This window comes from Marmota marmota, unplaced genomic scaffold (genome assembly GCF_001458135.2).
Source record: "Marmota marmota marmota unplaced genomic scaffold, marMar, whole genome shotgun sequence".
Lineage (NCBI taxonomy): Eukaryota > Metazoa > Chordata > Mammalia > Rodentia > Sciuridae > Marmota > Marmota marmota.
The window spans coordinates 22,013,966-22,026,982 of NW_026000142.1; the positions used below are offsets into that span (position 1 = coordinate 22,013,966).

The 13,017-nt window shown below is 52.7% G+C and overlaps 1 protein-coding gene across 1 annotated transcript in view; it reads right to left on the reverse strand.

Moving 5' to 3' along the window:
• Nucleotides 1-459: 459 nt before the first annotated feature.
• The window catches only part of Impdh1 (inosine monophosphate dehydrogenase 1), a 16,501-nt gene continuing 3,943 nt past the window's right edge, over nt 460-13,017 (reverse strand). The window contains 14 exon segments of the mRNA XM_048786071.1: nt 460-1,218; nt 2,464-2,547; nt 2,651-2,794; nt 3,098-3,242; nt 3,342-3,485; nt 4,745-4,840; nt 5,075-5,165; nt 6,663-6,862; nt 7,640-7,727; nt 7,880-8,086; nt 8,313-8,387; nt 8,508-8,609; nt 10,814-10,862; nt 12,836-12,934. Coding sequence (XP_048642028.1) covers nt 1,197-1,218; nt 2,464-2,547; nt 2,651-2,794; nt 3,098-3,242; nt 3,342-3,485; nt 4,745-4,840; nt 5,075-5,165; nt 6,663-6,862; nt 7,640-7,727; nt 7,880-8,086; nt 8,313-8,387; nt 8,508-8,609; nt 10,814-10,862; nt 12,836-12,934 — 1,546 coding nt within the window. The 3' untranslated portion in view covers nt 460-1,196.

A 13,017-nucleotide genomic window follows, 5' to 3' on the forward strand; every position in this document is an offset into this window, starting at 1 on the left:
TGTGGGGCGGTGTATCTGCATAGCAGGGAGCAGGGGTGGGGTGGGGTGGGGTGGAGGATGGCAAATGGGGGTAGGTCCTGAGGTGCAGGGAATAGTGGGAATTCACTCATCTGCCTTGTGCCCATAGGTGTGTCTCAGCTAATGAGATCACTCGGTTCAGGGCCATACCACCCAGTACTTCCACCTGTGTCCATTCTGCATTGTTCAGCATTACCAGGTTGCAATGGTACAGCAGCACCTCATAAGGCCTCAATGCCGGTCTTCTACAGCTGGGATGACCTTCTCTGCAATACTGACCAGCTGCTGGAGCTGCTGGTCACCTGGCAGAGACCTGCCACAAAAACAGCTGTGCCAGTATCCCCTTGAGTATTCCAACACCCTCCTCGCCTTCCTGGGAGGACCATCTCCAGTGAGGCTCTGGTTCACCATCAGCCCAGTGGACAAGGGACAGAGACAAGATTTCACAGTCATTAAGACCTGCTCGATTTATTCAGATTATATAATATATAATTATGCAACTGTGACCCCAAAGTGTGCAAAGTTAAAGCCTTCAACTGCAGCTGAGAGGAGAGGGCAGGGATGGTACACCTGGGGACAGTGGAGAGTCAGGAATGTCCGGCAGGTCTCTTCCCCAGGTTCAGGGAGGGGGGAGTGGCCTGAGGAGCAGGGCCTGGGGTAGCCTCAGGCCAGGGGAAGGGGGCAGAGACCTCCCCCTGGCCTTGATCAGGAGCCCAGAGTGCCACATGGCTGAGAGGGCAGCAGCCCGGGAAGGGGCCAGAGGCAAGGCCAGGAGAGCACCATTTGCGGGGGAGGGGGCACGGAGGGAGATGCCCTACAGGAGAAGCCAGGAGGGGCCACCTGCCCCATGGGTGGGAGTTGGGCCAGAGCAGACTGCAGCAAGAGAGACCTGAGGCAGGCACAGGGCCTGAGAGCCCAGGCTGGCTGGGCTCAGAGGGCTGAAGAAGGGAAACCCGGGGAGCTCCCAGGGCAGCCTGGTCCAGGGAGCATCCTAACTCTGCAGGGGGGTGCCCAGAGAAGGGCCACAGTCCCCTCAGGGCCTCCCCACCTCTCTCCCTGGAAAGGAGCTGGGAACCCATAGTGCAAATCCATGGACCACTCAGTTATGGAGGGAAGCTGTGCCTGAAGGGAGACCCTGGGATGTGCCCCCTCCACCACCTTGGCCTCCACCGCTGTCCTCAGTACAGCCGCTTCTCGTAACTGTGGGGATAAAGCAAGAGGGGACAAAGTGGGTGTGTGGACCCTGTTCCCTTCCTAAAATCCCCTCACCCAGGAACCCCCAGATTTGGGAAAGGACAGGTTGCTGCGGAGCCCCTGTCTCTGGGTGGGAGGAGGCAGAAGGCAGCCCTGGGCCTCTGTCCTCCCAGGCCAGGCTCCCTGAAGAACTGTGCCAGGTCCAGAGAGAGCCATGCTCCTTCCAGCCACTGCCACATCTGAGTGAACTGTCCTCATTTCCTGGGGTGAAGACGGAGCTCAACCTTCCTTACAGAGTGAGTTCTGGCCAAAAGCTGATCTGCTTCCTTGTCTGCGCCCCACCCTTGCACACACAGTGGCCAGGCTCCTTCTAGTCACTGGGTCCAGTCTAAAATGGGACTGGATCCAGCAGCCTCAGACCTGTGGTCATGGGCATCTCCCTGCACCCCCAAAAGAATCTGAATTTCTGCTGCTGGATGAGGGGCTTATGGATAGCCTCCTCTACCATGGTGCTGGAGCCAGGGGCCAGGAGAGCCAAATCCCAGGGTCCATGTCCCATGGTTCTATCCTGGCACCACCCTCAACCCAGTGCCCATCCTCCCAGCCCAGGTCCCACCCAGATTGCCCCTGCTCTACTCTACTCTTGGCCCGGGCAGCGCAGTTACTTACACGGCAGAAAGGTATAGCTATGGGAGGGTGGGGCAGAAAGAGACACAGGTTAGATGCCCGCCTATGCCTGGGGAGATGGGCCCTCTTGACCAGGGCAGGCCACATGCCTGCAACTACTGCTGCCAACCAGCTCTGCCTCCACCCGCAGTTGCCCCAGCGCCGGCCCTAGCACCTGTCTCTCTGCCCATTTCCCCACCAGAGGGCTCATGCCCCCTTTTGCCTGCCTATCTGGGGACACCACCAGCAAGAGCCTAGCACCACCAGTCCCCTGCCACCAGCCACCAAGCTTCCTGAGCAAGCAAGGGCTGGGGAGCCCAGGTGGGGCTAGCGGCCACACCTCCCGTGCCCTGCTCGGGGAGATGCCCGAGGGGAGGGGAGTCACCTGGCTGCACAGGGGCTACAGGATAAGGTTCCAGGGTGGGCTGGGCCCTGTAGGACAGGGCGAGGGTCATCCTGCAACAGCACCCATCCCTGGTATGGGTGGTCCATGGGGCCCCTGGAACCTCAACTTGTCCTTTGGACCCTGGCCCCATGTGCCCAACCCAGTGCCAGCCAGCGAGGGCAAGAAGGCCACCCACTTACGAGTGCAGGCCGTGCACACCACCCTCGATCTGGGCTGACATGGTCCGTTTCTCGAACTTGAGCTCTCCTGAGTACATCATGGACCTGGCAGGCAGGCAGATGAGCAGGTTAGGGTTGCCCAAGTGAAGACAAAGAAAGGAACAAGAGAGAGGGGAGCCTCCCAGCCTCCTCCAGTGGCAGTGCTCACCGCAGCACGGACAGGCTCCGGGCCCCGATGTCCTGGCAGCCATGCTGGATCCCTGCTATGAGGTAGGGCACGAACTTCTGAATGGAGCCTTTGTCCTGGATGGAGCCCGAGACACCCTGTGCGATCTTCACCTTATCCCCTTCACTGCAGGGAGGTTGTGGAGGTTGAGCCCAGCAGATGGCTGCTCAGCGACCCCACCTTAACTCTCCAGGGCACAGGCAGAGGGGATGCCACCCAGAAGGGTCTCACAGCACCCACTCACTAGGCTACAGCAGGGACAAGCACACCCTCTGGGTCAGGTGGCCCAGGTCCTGGTCCTGCATCTGCTACTTATGCCTGTGTCTCGGTTTCCAGAACCACGATATGGGGACAGGTGGCATCTGGGGAGGTCAGGGGCATGTGTGGACCCAAGGACTGCAGGTTGATCTACGGGGCGGGGGCACATACCTGAAGTATCGTTTCTGGCTGCTGCTGCTCTTCTCCATGGCGTCCAGAGAGCCCATGCCCCGGTACTTCTTGAGCCTCACCCCATCTGAGAAGAAGTACTCACCAGGGGCCTCAGTGGTGGCAGCTAGCAGAGAGCCCATCATCACTGTGAAAGTGAAAGGATCAGTGCCTCCTGCCGCCAAAGCCCTCCTACTGCCCCCACACTCCCAGCCCCACCTGCCCCATCCCAAGCCCCTCCCCTCACCTGTGGAGGCTCCAAGAGCTAGGGCCTTGACCACATGTCCCACAGTCTGGATGCCACCATCTGCTATGACTGGCACACCAAAGCGCCGGGCATACTCAGCCACCTTGTACACAGCGGTGCCCTGGGGCCGGCCACAGGCCATCACTGGGAGAGGGAGGGTGCACAGGACAGAGAGGAGTCAGCACAGGGGCCAGGCACAGGCTGGGTCAGCCCTTTCTCCTTGTGCCTCCCTCCATTTTGGGGAAAGGGATGGGAGCGGATGGTGTTTCTGAACATAAGATAGGTGTCAGGAGATAACATCAGAGTGAATGTCACTTCAGGGATCTGGGTCACCCACCCATAATAGCACTACAGGGGAATCAGGTGGGAGGATCAGTACTGGTCTTCAGAGTATAAGCACCCCAGACTGGTGGTCCCCAGCATCATCTACTCTGGAGGCACAAGGTCCCCTCTGAAGTTTTCATTTGCAAAAGCTGTTATTAGAGTTAGGTACTTATGGACACTGGTTCACATTCATTTCTTTAATTGTCCAAGGTCCTTTAGGTTTTAAGTGGGAATTCTAATGAATTTGATAGGGGTAGGTTAAAGGCTAGATAAACTAGAAAAGGGGACTTTCATTTGTTTTGTCCTTACTATACTCCAATGCTTAGTGCAGAGTCTGGCACATAGTAGGTGCTCAATCAATATTTGTCAAATGAGAGAGGGTCCATATTTCACCATGGTGGTCAGTGAAGGTGAAGGGTAAAAACTTAAAAGGCAAAGGCTCTGAAGACCAAATCATGGAGATACTTGGGGCAGGGAGCACAGAGTGGGTCATTCAGTGTTTTGGAGAAATGACCCCCACAAGAGGGGCCAGATACATTCCCTCTGACCAAGCCAGACCCAACACCTCCAGGCAGTCATCCCACAAGTCAGACACCAGCCTCCAAGCAGGACTCTGTCAACTACATGGGCAACATGTCAGGGTCTCCTCTTCCCCTCCATGTTCAGGAACCTACCCTGCAAAAAGTCTTGTTCCACAAGTGCCTGTGGAGGGGAACTCTCCGTCCCGCTCCTTCAAATGTGGGTTTATACTGTCCCAATTGTTGTGGGACGTGTTGTCTTCATGCCTCTAAGCATCTACCTTGTCACAAATCCAGTCTGAACCCTCAGATGGCTTCCAACAAGCGCCTTATAAAAGTAGGCACACTGCCCTGGGCCGCAGACAGAGTCTCCTTGACCAGGATCTGAGCAGCAGGTTGGTAGACACCCAAAACTCAGGGTGCCCTCACATACTTGGTCCTGCATGAGTTACCCTAACCCACTATCCCAGGAAGGGCCTGGCAGGGTGGGCACTCCTAGGCACTTGTGGAGCAAGAACTAAAAAGGACCTAGTGGTTGCTCCTCCCACAGTGGACACCTACCTTCTTGGGTGATGCAGATGGAGCCACAGCCCATGCCCACACGTAGCCCATCCACACCAGCGTCAATCAGATTCTTGGCCTGGGCTGCTGTCACCACTGGGGGTGGGGAGGAGACAGAGGAAGAGTGTGAGGATGGGATGCCCCTGCCCTGCCCAAGGGCTTCCCAGGACCTCTATCTATCCATCCTCCCAACCTGACCACTTGCACTGACCAAAGCCCATCCTGACCCCTGACCCCCTTGCCAGGAGCAATGCTATCCCCTGGAGGTGGAAAAGGATAGAGAAGAATGAGGAGGTTGGAGCAGGGGATGAGAGGTGAACCTGCACTCACCATTTCCACCAATCACCTGGAGATGGGGGTACTTCTGTTTGACATAGTGCACCATGGCAATCTGATACACTGAGTTCCCTTGGGATGAGTCCTGGGAGAAACGGGGCAGAAAGCTTAGGCTAGAGAGCTGAGGCTCCTCACTGGGGGAGGAAGACTCTGAATGGATGAACCCCTGAAATGTGTGAAAACTGTTTCAACAGTGTTTGTTCTAGGCAAGGTGGAGTGGCACACACTTATAATCCCAGCGGCTTGGGAGGCTGAGGCAGGAGGATCACAAGTTCAAAGCCAGCCTCAGCAACAGTGAGATGCTAAGCAACTCAATGAGACCCTGTCTCTAAATAAAATACAAAATAGAGCTGGGGATGTGGCTCAGTGGTTGAGTGCCCTTGAGTTCAATCCCTGGTACCAAAAACCAAACCAAAACAAAGAAACAACAACAACAACAACAAAAAAAAAACAGTGCTAATTCTGTTTCTCCTGAAGAGTCACTTGACAAGTTTTGGCTGATCCTTAAAAGGACCAGCTTTCCCAGAATATTAAACAACACTGAGTCTTCAGTAGAGACACAGCCTTTTCCTGTGCCTCCCCTATCCCCCTGTACAAGTACGTCCTCATGGATGGGAGATACTATCTGGGTCTGCTATAGTTTGGATCTTGAATTCCCAAAATGACCATATGTTAAAGACTTAGACCCCAGTCGATGGCACTATTGGGAAGTAATAGAACCTTTAAGAGGAGGAGCATGGTGAGGGAAGTTAGGCCACGGGGGATACTGGCCCCTCCCTTTCCTTTATCTCTTTGCTTCCTGGCCTTCACCACATTCTCCCACCAAGATGTACTATACTACCATAGGGCCCAAAACATGACCAAGCAGACTGAAACCTCTGAAAAAGCCTTTTAAGTTGATTATGTCGGGTATCTTGTCACAGTAATGGAAAGCTAACTAACATAAGCCGCATGTTAGTCCCTAATCAGTAATGTTAATCCCTACCAACCAAATGAAATTACTTAGCTGCCTTTTTTTCTTTTTTTGTGGTACTGGGCATTGAACCAAGGTGTACTTAACCTATGAGCTATACCCCCAAACCTAATTTTAATTTTATCTTTGAGATAGGAGAGTCTTGCTAAGTTGCAGAGGCTGTCCTTGAATTTGTAATCCTCCTGCCTCAGCCTCCTGAGTTGCTAGAATTACAGGTATATGCCATGGTGCCTGGCACTTAAGTGCTCTGAGCCTTGGTTTCTTCATTTAACAATTGAGAATGGTAGTTGTACTTTAAAGTGCATTGCAAAGATTAAATGAGCAAATATGCAAAAAGATAAGATTTTAGCTCAGTGTCTCACTAACAAGGGTAGGAGGCTCTCAGTGAATGTGAGCTATAGTTATTAGGGTTTACTTATGCATGAGGAAGTCTCTCAGGGGGCCCACCATTGTTTTGGGCTCCACAGAAAGCCTGTGATCCTTAGAATTCTGACACTAGGGAGTGTGCAGAAGTTAAGAGGAAGAACAGTGAGGGAGGGTCAAGGCTAAATGAGAGGTGAATGTGGAGACATAGAAGCATCAACTCTGGGGAACCACTAGCCTCCTTACTAGCACTATGACGTCGGCTCCTGCCTGGGTGAGCAGGTCCAGGCGGTATTTGTCATCCTCACGGGTACCCACAGCTGCCCCACATAGCAGCTGCTTGTGGGAGTCCTTAGAAGCCAGAGGGTAGTCTCGGTTCTTCTTCAGGTCAGTGCGGGCAATAATGGCCACCAGCTCGTCACGATCATTAACAATAGGCAGCTTCCCTGGCCAGGAAGGCAGAGGTAAGTTGAAGAAGCAGACTTTGGGGTGGGCAGGGGGACTGGGTGATGTGTGTTTGGGGGTAAAGAGAAAAATGGACCATGCCAAAGATTCCACTGAAGTATCCAAACCAGCCACTAGGTGACAGCACCCACCCAGGAAGTGTTCCTAAGAACCTGAATCTCTTTCCAAGGCACAGGAAGCAAAGAAACTTAGGCAAGCAGGTTCCTAGAGCTTTTTATGTCCTGTGGTCTGTTAGGGGTGGGAGGGACAGCCCCTAAGTAGTGGTCACAAGCAAGGGCATAAATATGACGCTGTTTTGGAGGGGACACATGCCCTGCCCAATACAAACTCCAAAGAACTCTCTGGTATGGGCCAAATAAAGATTAGCCTATAGGAATCTAGTGAATATTATATAAACAGCTCCAATATCAAATTTAACTACAGGACTTCTCAGAGCCTTGAATGAGCCAATACGTAATTCTTATGCAAGAAAGGGGATATAGGAAACAGCATTTCTCAGACTTTTGAGGCCAAAGAGCCCTTATTATGTGATGAGCACCTCACAGGACTAGTTTTGAGAAACATACTGTGAAGATGCTGAATTCAGAACAGGTTTCCCTAAGCCAGGAGGATATCAGGATTCATGTTCCAGTCTGCCTGGGGCTATTCGAACCTTCCCCAAGGCCCAGTGTGGTTGCTGCGAGGCTATAGAGGAACAGGGAGATCTAGGGTACATGCAGTCATGCTGGGTGTGGAGTTTTCTGCCCATTCCCCAGTACCTTTCTTGCTACGCTGCAGGATCTCATTTGCCTCTTTCAGTGTTACACCTGCTGGAGCTACCACCAGCTCAATCCGTGGTGTCATCACCTGTGGGGTCAGGAACATTTGCCTGCAGGTTGGCAGGTGAAAGAGAAGGAGCCAGACCTCCCTCTGGTCCCTAGTCACAGGCACTAGCCTGGGGCCCCGGGGTGTGGAACCCTCTCTGCACTCTAGCCCCGCCTGCCCTGCCCTGCTGGCACCTCACTGAGCAGGGTGGTGTGGTCCTTCTCAGCCAGGAAGTCAATGTCTCTGGAGGTGACGATGCCCACCAGCTTGCTGCCCATGGTGCCTGTTGCGGTGATGGGGATGCCAGAGAAGCCATGCCGGATCTTGGCCTCCAGCACATCGCCCACAGTGTTCGAGGGGCTCAGCACCACAGGGTCTGTGATGAAGCCCTGCTCAAACTTCTGTGGGCAGGAGGGGAAGGAGAAGGCTGAAAGAAATCCAGGGGTGATGTGCAGCCTAGTCACGGGGGAGTGAGGTGGCCCTGGCTATGCCACAGAGAAGCCAGGGACCTCAATAGGTAGGGGGGGTATAGTGGGAAAATGAGGACTGGGGTGCAGGGAGGGTGGGATGGCCTGCAGGGTAGGGCCTGACAAGTGGCATCTTTCTGGGGTGGGACCTGGTACTTGCCTTGACCTTCCGCACCTCATTGGCCTGGAACTCTGGGGTGCAGTTGTGGTGAATGAAACCAATTCCTCCCATCAGCTGGGGTGGAAGGAAAGTGTGATCAGAGCCGTGACTAACCTCCCTCAGCCTGGCCCCTCAGCACAGCCCATCCTGTTCCGTTCCCTCTGCCTAGGGTCCCCATGCAGGCATAGAACTCACAGCCATTGCAATGGCCATGTCGGCTTCTGTCACAGTATCCATGGGCGAGGATGTCAGGGGTGTCTTTAGTGTGATCTTCCTGGTTAGGGCTGATGTTAGGTCCTGAGGATGGAGGCACAGTCCATTAAAGGATTTTATCAGCCAACACTCACCAGCACCTATGTCCTGCATCAGGACAGGCCCCGGGGAAACTGCAGTGAGCAAAGCAGCTCTCATGAAACTGACATTCTACTTGGAAAGGAAGATAACAGACATGAAACACACGGACAAGATGACTTCCTTCAGGAAGAAGGCTATGAAGAAAAACAATAGAGCCAAGTGACCACCGGGAGCATGTGGTGACTGGAGTCTGGGTGACAAGGGTTGGGGTAGAGGGAGGGACATGAAGGTGTCTATTAGCATTGGAAAGTGAGTGCCTAAGGGTCTAGAGCTCAAGAAAGAAGTCAGGATTGCAAAGAAGTCAGGGACAGGCACTGCTGGTCCAAATCCCAAATCCTCCAAAATCCAAAACTTTCTGAGCACCAGAATGATAATACAAAATTCCACACCTGACCTCATGGGACAAGTTATAGTCAAAATGCAGGCAAGCTAAAAATAGCACATAAAATTATTTCAGGCTATATGTATGAGTTGTATATGAAACATGAATTTCTGGTGTGGACTTGGGCCCCACCCCCAAATATCTTATTACATATATGCAAATATTATAATTTTCAAAAAAAAAAATCTGAAATCCGAAACACTTCTGGTCCCGATCATTTTGGATAGGGGACACTCGTGCAGATTGGGGAGTCTGTCTGCCTATAAAGGTGTTTAAGGCCAGATCATAGATCACTCTGAGATTCAAGTCAACAGCTGCCCCCAGTCCCAGCTCCCCAAGCTGCCAGACACAGACTGTCATTTCTGAGATTCACAGACCCCTTAAGTCCATCACAGACCCTGGGCCAGAACCCTGGCCCCACAGCCTAGAAAATGCCATTTTCTCCTCTCCTATCGTACCACAGGAGAAAAGCTACAACCTTCCTGGCAGAGGCCAAGGAAAGGGAGACCCTAAATAGCTAGGCAAAAGGATCTTTTCAGTCCTTCTTTCCCTAGCAGCCAGCTCAGGGTCTGCAGTACTGGGGCTTAAACCCAGGAGTGCTCTATCAACAGGGTACACCCCCAGACACTTTTATTTTTATTTTTTTGAGACAGAGTCTCTCTAAAAGCCCTGTCTGGGCTTAAGCTTGAAATCCTCCTGCTACAACCTCCCAAGTTGCTGGGATTATAAGCATGTACCACCACGCCCAGCAGGAAACTATGTTAAACTGAACAGCTGGATCAACAAGGCTTCCTGGTTGCTGTCATAAAAGAAATCTTCAAAATAGCCCACATGTTCCCCTAATAATCTGTCTAGGTCAGCTCTGGCTACTCACAGGCTTGATATTAGCTTTGCCAACACATAAATGATCTAGGCTCAGGTGCTCTGGCCTTTCATGAGAATCAGACCAGAATAAAGAGCAATAATAATAGCAATAGAAATGGCTTTTTTATTGGTGCATTATAATTATATGCAATAGTGGGATTTATTTTGCCATATTTGTATATGTATGTGATATAATTTAATAAACCTTATTCCCCAATATCTTCCCTTTCCTGCTTCTCCTCTTCCCCTTTTTAAAAGGTGCATGAATCCATCATAGAATACCAAACTTTTTCATGAACTAATCTATACCATCCTCATTACCTCTCTTGGCTTCTCAGAGTTGATCATATATTAACTGTTCATTGCTTTGGCTCATTGCTCAGCCCCTTGTGGAAAGTAAGCCATATATTTCCTCATATTTGTCTCAAATCCTACTTTTTCAAACCTTCTTACCAGTTCTTTTCCAATGTAGGGTCAGTGAATGATCACTGAACACAATATTCCAAGTGTCTATAATTTTACTGGCTATTTTACTGGCTTCCTCCCTGTCCTTGCTCAGCATTTCAGACAACAAGCAGTCCTTACGGTCTACATAATAAGGCAGCCACGCCCAATCCCTTCTGTCCCAAGGCCTTTTCTGAACCTTCCCCCAAGCTCTGTCAGTGAGGGAGCATCCTCTGGACCCATGCCAGGCCCCTACTTAGCACTTCCCAGAAGCCCCCAGCTGCCTCTGTACCACCAGGCAAAACACTTTGCCCTGTGCCAGTTCCTCTGGCAACAATAAATGCTATACCCACCACATTCCCAAGAAATGTCTCTCCCACACCTTCCCTTGAGCAAGAAGTCAGCGTCCTCTATCACACAGCCAGCCTTTCCCCCAACCAAATGAAGAAGGACTCACCACCTCATCAGCTATGAAGTCTATGAATCCCGGGAGGATCAAAAAGTCGCTGCAAAGACAGAAAGCGAGTGTTACTGATGGGCATGGGTACCCAAAAGAGGCAGGGCCTGCCATGCCAGGGGAAGCATCATGGGGATGGGGAAAAGGCCAGAGAAGCTGAGGCTGGAGCCCTCTGATCCCTGTTGTCCCACTGCTACAAACCCTCTTTATTCCCCTCACTAGTGTCTTGCTGACTCCAGCCCAAAGAGCTAGAGCCAAAGATGGCAGGTCTGTGGATCTGGGTGCCACTAAGGTAGATGGCCTACAATATCCATTGCCTTCAGGTCTCAGTGGATATTATGAGAACATAGAAGTTCCCATATGGCCACAGAAACCAGATACAGTGCCTACCCTTGAAAACCTCAGTGTTGATGGGGCAGATAGTAAATCAACAAAAGAAACAACCTGAGAACAATTTTGTAGTGCAACATGGCATGAATGTGACCCAGCACAGGACAAATTGCACACTCCAGTGCCAGGGCTGCTGAGTCACCCAAGGTTCAAAGCAGCATGGAGGGACCCCAGGGGATTGAGTTCTAACATAGCAGATGCTAGGCCAGAAGCAACCAACAGACATGACCGTGGTTGGGAAGGGGAGCAAGGAAGCCTGACAGGAACAGCCAAAGTTGGCAGCTGTCAACTCTAGAGCAGGCCATGATCACAGAGAAGTCCAAAGGGGGAGTGCACGCCTGCATGGGTATGTCTAGGTGCAGTGCCACAGCCCCAGGTCCCCAGCAGACTCAACCTGCCTGGAATCATAGCAGGCCTTGACAGACACACCCCAAAACAAATGTCCGTCCCACACTTCAAAGCACTCTGAACCCTAACAAGCAAAGTAACAGATGCCTCCAGTGCAGGAAGGAAAAGTCTTTAGGGCGGATGGGAGTGGGTGGTTAATATGCCCCAAGGCCTAGAGAAACTCCTAGAAGTTCCCCTAGGGAGTTCCCCTAGGAAACTCCAGTGAAAAACCTATTAAGGTTACACCCTCTATCCCATCACCAAACACCTTTACAGAAACAGAATTTTTGTTGCCCCCTGCCCCTTGGCAGCCCTTCTTTTGTATAAGACCTTTAAGTGAGACAGAATCTGGGCCTTTTGGCATTATATACTCCTCTCCCTATGGGCAGGCAAGGGGGGACCCTCCCCAGGAATGACAGTGTATCCTGGTTTTTAGGGAAACTGCCTGCCAAGTAGGAATGCTTACCATCCAGACTAGAGATGGCAGGGGGCAGTCCAAGGATACTGTTGGGTCACCAGCATCCTCACTCTGCCCCAGTCCAGAGTTCTGATGCTCATTCCTGGCAGAGACATAGTCCTGCAGCCAGGAGGCATGGTTAGTGCCAGGCCTGCAACTGGCAGGACAACTGGCTCAGGGCCAGAGTAGATCTCCATCCTCCTCCAAAATCCTATGTATGATGGGTTTTGGGGTGATAGTCACAAAATACTCATGCAAAGTGCCAACCTGTGGATAGGCAGGGGCACAAGTGGAAGGCTGGACTGGATGGTGGAAAAAAGGAGTCATCCCCTTGCCCAGCTGGGCTTCTCCTGGGGGCAATATTCAAGCAGCTGCCCAAGCTGGCTTCAGGAACCACTTTGCTCTCCAGGAGAAGCTAGGAGGGAAGGCATCCTGGTCCACGGTCTGCTTGAAGTCTCCCCAAAACTCCCACACCCCGCTTTCCGACACATCCCAAGGCCCTTCCAGGCGGCCAAGATGCCCAAGAGAGGAGGAAGAGGGCCCGGATTCACCCGGATCTGGCCAGAAACGGGTCAAGGCACAGAGGGCCGTGATGTTGCTGTGCCACGTCCGTCTGCTCTCGGCACGGGCCTCCTTCCTTCCCGGGCCCAGCCCCCACAGCTGGCACCAAGTCACTCTTACTGGGCCGGGGCAAGCGGGCGTCAGGAAGGGGCAGCTGTGCACGTGTGGGGCCGGGGGCTACAGTGCGGCGGTGCGCGCTCACAGGTAGGGCCGAGCCCCGAGCTTACTTGTAGGTGAGGCCATCTGCGTTGGCGAAGAGCTGCTGCGCGGTGAGCCCATCCTCTGGCACGTAGCCGGTGCCGCCGCTGATCAGGTAGTCCGCCATGCTGCCGGGAGACACCGCGACCCAACATAAACACCCTCGCGGGCCGCCCCGCTGCTGCCACCGCCACTGCCGCCGCTGCTGCTG